At 52.2% G+C, this 6,000-nt stretch overlaps 1 protein-coding gene across 1 annotated transcript; it reads left to right on the top strand.

Moving 5' to 3' along the window:
- Positions 1 to 3,646: 3,646 nt before the first annotated feature.
- On the top strand, positions 3,647 to 3,973 carry KRP23_13168 (uncharacterized protein; the record flags this gene model as incomplete). Its single annotated transcript, XM_067883846.1, has 1 exon — positions 3,647 to 3,973. The coding sequence occupies one exon, from the start codon at positions 3,647 to 3,649 to the stop codon at positions 3,971 to 3,973; it is 327 nt and encodes a 108-aa protein (XP_067739252.1).
- Between the last annotated feature and the right edge of the window lie 2,027 nt (positions 3,974 to 6,000).

Genomic DNA, 6,000 nt, shown 5'->3' on the forward strand with positions numbered 1-6,000 from the left:
CCATAGCTCATGTAGCTGTATTGACTACTGTATTGGCTATTGGTGTAAGCTTACTCGCTGGCAGCGAGTAGTAAGATACAGTGAAGTACGACAGCTTGCTCGTTACCAGAGAGCTGAAAAGAGGAAAAGGCGTTCGAGACTGCGGGCATTTTCTGCAGTGGTGTCCGCCTGCAATCGTCGGAGCATACTAACTATTCGGCTGGCGGTCATCAAACCTAGTGGAGGCTTCGGAACGCAATTGGTTACGGGTATTCATGTTGTTCACCTACTCAAGAAATGCAATGCATATTTGTATTCTTCAGGCACGAAGAATAAGAGTGCTCTTTGTATACAGGCGTGCCTAGCATGCTGTTGAATGCGAGAGTCGACACCCAGCGACCTCGAACTGGTTTGGAGGCTCGCGTAGGGGCATACGCACGGCTGCACGTGCTACTTCGCGACCATAGAGAACACCTCCATAACGAGGTTGCACACTTAACGAATTTGCGTGTCAGAAAACGTGGCGGCACGTTTATCACCACGCTTTCTGCATTTAATTTGAAATCACCACGGATTCTGACATTTGCCCAGCGCCTTTTAGTTTTGTCCCGCTCTCTACCTACCGTGTATTAATGTGTGTTCTACTCAAAATTTCCATCTTCCACCTCGCAATCGCGCAAGCCTCTATCGGTTAATAGCCAATGTATTCATAAAGATCAGTGTACACCACATCACGATGCTCTCAATGAGAAGCGCGGCAACATGGCCGAAGAAGCTGAAGGTGCTCCTGCTGCGCCTCCTGTCGCTGATACGCAGCGAACGGAAGCTCCAGGCTCTCATGTATCACCTAAAACTCGCCGAAGCACGCCTACACGGCCTCGATTCGCGAGATTGTGGAACAACTACAAGATGTCTGGGGGGCAACTTATCAAGGGAGCGCAGTGATATGGCGAATGTGGGCAGCACAATATTACTACCAACTAGTATGGCAGCAAGCTGCCAGCATCCTCACGTAGGTACGCCCCGGTAGCTAAGGGAGGCGTTGCTGCTAGAAGTATGCAATATTGTAGTTTTCAGCACCCCCCCCCCCCCCCCCCCCCCGCCTAACGCGATATTGACGACCTTTCGAAATTCTCTTTTATCCCAGTCACGCACCCGCCTCAAATCCGCCAGGGAGAGATGGAGGGAGGTATGTGAGATGCTGGCGCGCTAGGTGGCTGGTGCCAAGCTCCTACTGCTTTGCTTACGCTGTGTTTGCGTTGTGTTGCGCGCGTTCGCGCTCGCGTTGACGCGCTTGCGTGCTACAGGACCCGCCTTCGACTCGAGCCAAGATTGCTTGGACTCGTCGGACTGCGCCGAGACTCCACTCATCGTGACACGTGGCAGAGTTGGCACAGCGCACGAAGAGGAGGAAGAGGAGGAAGAGCGAACATGATAATAAGTGGCACGCGCGTCAGCCGAACTCTTTGGAATGCATGTACGTCGGTGGCTGCAGACTGGAGAGATCTTTCAAGCCCAATGGCGAGAGGCATACGCTGTGCGAGAAGCATCGTATACGACAGAACACGCTGGCGCGCGCGCGTTACAAGCGGGTTCTCGCAAAGAATAAGGTGACCCAAGGTCGCCGAGCTCGCTCGGTTGAAGACGCCGCACTGGACGTCGCACCTTTCAGCGAGTGCAACAGCAAGACACCACAGAGCGAGGTTAGCTCCGTGACGACCGAGAATGAAAAGACGAAGAGAAAAAGAGCTTTAAGGACGAAGGCTGGAGCTGGACAGACTACCTCCAAGCGTATAAGGCCACTTCGGGATCAAGAATTGTCGGGTCATCTCGCAGTACCAAGACAACCCAATGAGGCGAGGCGGGTGAACGCCTTTATCGTCCAGGGTGTATAGCGCACGCGCGCCAGAAGACTCGGCCGATCAAGAAGCTTAAACTTCGCCTTTCGGAAAGCCCAATGGGGTCAGACTACCTCCAAAAGTACGGGACCTCCGGAAGTAGCTTGGCGTGTGACCTTGTGTAATCCCTATAGGTGTCGTTTGTCTTCGGAAGACCGGACTCCACCTGATGAGTTGTTCCTACACAATCAAAATGAATACAAGAATACAGAGTGCGTACGTTCACTTCCCGACGCAATTAGTACAGCTGGGGTTAGACCACTAGCAAAGCCTTCCCAGATGACCAAATAATACAGAGAGTTATACACAATATACAGCTGCTACTTATTCTTTTGGACCCTTGAGCAGTGGGTCCGTACACCAGTCTACTTGTGTTTCACCTGGAAGACTGGTCACTTCCAGATGCACCCTTGTTGCGCACCACTTCCAGTAAGGAGGATTTATAACTCCTTCCAGAAGGTAACTTTCAGATATATCCAAAAGGAAAACCACTTCCGGATCACTCAATATACAGTCCTATCACACAGCAGTCTATTCGATCAAATTCCGGGGGGGGGGTGACTACTAACAACCTCCTGAAACGGCAATTACTATGAAATGGGGGGTCTAGAGGACACACTCCCAACTGAAATATGAAATAGGACAGATCACGTACGAATGCGCGTCACTCGGTCACCGCCTAATTTGGTCTTGAGCCTTTCGGAGAGTTCCACGGCGGTCTTCGCGATCACGACGCGTCCAAACGCAGGCTGGGTGAACCCGGGTCCCCGGAAATACACGGCGGCTTGTCCGGCGTTATCCCAGCGTGCTTCCAGGCCAACTGATAAGGGCCCTGGAAAACACTTGCGCCCTTGGTGGCAAAACGAACTCTCTGTTATTTTTAGTCTCTGCTAGAAGTCTTCTGTAAAGGTCTCTGCTGGAAGTCTTCCACATGCACATTTGTCTTGGTTTCACTATAGGGTTCTTTGGCGTAATCAGCATCCGGGAGGCTGACACATCCTGGTCGCAAGCCGGCTCTTCGTGCATAACATATCCGGCTGGTCGTCTTGGTCGGTCGCTAATATCTTGGGCTTTGTATACTGGAAAATTGGAAAGGTCTTGGTGGGTACAAATCAGGAGCGTCTGGTCAGCCTCCGCACCCACGACGTCTGGGTCATCTGCGAGTCACATCAGGAGGGAACTTTCGGAAGGCACACGTGACTTCCGGAAGTAACTCGACATTGGGAGGACTTCTGGAAGTCACTTGGTCTCAGTATGCTGTGGGAACTTGTACCAGTTCTCCGTTCGTCCTCGTTCTTCCCTGTCGCGCGCACTTCTGGACCAATCATCACCGCGAGTGCTTCCATGGGAAATGGGAAACGACGCTCGGACATTTTACGTCCAGTCGCCACGTGTCACCAAGATAAAGATGTACTGTCGGCAAATTCACCGCAGCAGCATCCCCACGTTTTTTCTAGCTCGTCGAGTGTCCAGAAAACCCCGCCACAACACCGCAACGAAGAACTCGGACTGCAGCCCAATTACTGCCTCAAGAACAGAATTCATCCTCGCCGTGCACTTCTGAGACGTAAGCTGCCGTGGTCACAGACCGAGGTAACAACATCCCGGTGCAAGATCAACCCCCTGTTCGAGAAGTGGCGCTGTTAGAGAGTGCACATCAAACATACTACATGTTGGCCCCTGTCACTCTTCGCCCATCGTGCCAGCGTGCAGCGATTCGGCAAGTGGAAACTCCTGTCGTTGCTGTTCCTACCGTACTCACTGCGCCGATGCAAGACTACGAAGCTCTACGAACGTCGCAGATGCTCCAGAAGAACCGCGTTGACGATTCTACTCAGGTTGGTGTCAGCGCTACGGCACGACGTGAAGCTACACCTCAGCCACGTGTCCAGCCAACATTGCCAACAGAGACGTACGTGGAGGGAATAGCTGAGAGCTCCAATCACCACCATGAAGGTCATGAGCCGAGATGCAGAACGTGCCACCGAGTCACCGACAAAGAGCGTGAGCACATCCTTCAACGGATGGTGGAAGACGATGCCTTCATGCGAATGTGCGCCGACATGCTGAAGAAGCCGTTCGGCACGATGTCGTGATGCAACAGCTCTTTTCATCTGCGTATTTGTTTCAGTAGTTACAGTTTAGTCACGATGACTAACGAATACATATACGTACGCGGTTGATACCACAGGGTTCAATGGTATCATATTCCGATCGTAAGTCTAGCGATGCGTGTGTCGCTCTGCAATCTGCCGTCTACAAAGCAAATGTAGTATGGTTAGTAAGTGCATTAGTTATGAGCAGCACGTATGACTTAGCATTGTGCATCATGGCGTACCTGGTTTCCTCGAGCTCTTACTCACCGTTTGACCGAGAGCGCCTGGGTGCAAGACACGAGACTCCAATATCCGCCGGCAGCTTGGCGATGTCTCCGCGGCCCTGAGCGATTTACTCGTAGCTGGGTCGACGCCCCACAACGCTTTGCGTGAATCCATCGGTGAGACTCTTTTTAATTCGAGTGCTAGGTCTGGTTGGTGCTGCGTGGGTACAAATGGCATGCTGCCATCGTATACAAAGACCCGCACGCTTCATCACGGCGAAATACATTTGTCGTGGGCTAATGCTACCTCTTTCACATCACGAACTATCGTAATAGCGGCGTCCGTCGTTTCCGCAACTGCACTCAAAACACATGCATTCTCGTCCGCAAAAGTAGCAATTTTGTCAGGCGACGATGTCAACTTTTCAAGTGTTAGACGGTGTGTTATGACAATTGAGTTCCGATTCCTAATTCTTGACAAAGCAACGTACGCGAAAGCAACGTTTGGGATGGAGTTAGAATGAAAGACAACGCACAGCATGTTAGTCCTTGCACTTTGTGCGCTGTCATACCATATGCCAGTCGAAGAGGGATTCCCCTTCGGACAACGCGAAGGTCGCTTGAGGATTTACTCCATGATACATCTTTCAGTGCAATAGGCACAATGTTAGGAACATCATCCAGTATCGAAGGCCCTAAGTAGGCATCGACGATCTGTGCATTGTGTGGGAAGGGCACAACTGCACGTACCCTGTGACGGCCTAGCCAGCCCCCAGAGGATCCCATCCCTGCCCAGCGAGCCAGGCTGACCTCTCTCGAAGCAATCGTGACGGTTACCCCGTATTTTCGGGCTATCTGGTGAACATGCTATTTTTTTTTTTTTTTTTTGGGGGGGGGGGGGGGGGGGGGGGCTCCCTTCACCCCCGGGAAGCATAATTCCAGGTTAGAGGTCCGATAAAAAGATTGCAGCTGGCGCCCGAAATGCGTTCCAAGACAGTCCGCCATCCAACCTGCTCTTCGGAGCCGCGGTGCTGAGGCGCCCATTTATGCCCGCCGGCATAGTGGGAAGTCTCATACCAATCCGGGGGACTGGGATGGGTACACACGGCGATAAAAGCCGGCCTAGCCGGGTCGTCCATCCTAGCCCCGGGCTTGATGCCGTGTAATGGGACCGGCCCGTAGTGTGGTAACATGCTATTTGGGTTTCTGCGCAGCTCTGGCTCTGGCGGACACTTCCCAATCAAAAGGATGAGTCGGCACTATTGTGACAAGTGGGGACAGCTAGACGGTGGCCAGTTGCAGTGGTACCGGTGGAAAACCGTTGGTTTGGTGCAGTCTGCGCGCGAACTCGGGGTTTGTACGGCCCTTTAATGCCTATGATGCCTTGCTGCTAAAAACAATATTAAAAAATATTCCCAAAAAGCTGACACGTGTCCCTTTACAACCAAAACGGTTAATTGCCTGAGCTGATAAAGCTCAGTGGCATTGAGCGCGACCGGTAGACCTCCGTTGCCAAAGGAAGCAACCAAAAGAAAAGAAAACAAAAGAATTGAGGTACCGAGTCGCGCTTCAGCACCTCGAACCCGCAGCTGTGTCTCCAAAGGTATTGAGACGCAGCACCAATGCGGGGGTGCTTTAAAGGGATAACGGTGGATGTGAGGGACCAGAAACAAACGAAAGCAAACGCGGCAAGGCTAATGAGGTGTTTTACAGCCGTGGAGCACTCGGGTTCGTGGCGAGGACTGTGCAAGACTGGCGGTGCTACACGGGTATTCTGCAGGTGTGTCTCCAGAAGGCGTCTCC

Source organism: Phytophthora ramorum, assembly GCF_020800215.1.
Source record: "Phytophthora ramorum isolate Pr-102 chromosome Unknown Phyram_PR-102_s0016, whole genome shotgun sequence".
Taxonomy (NCBI): domain Eukaryota; phylum Oomycota; class Peronosporomycetes; order Peronosporales; family Peronosporaceae; genus Phytophthora; species Phytophthora ramorum.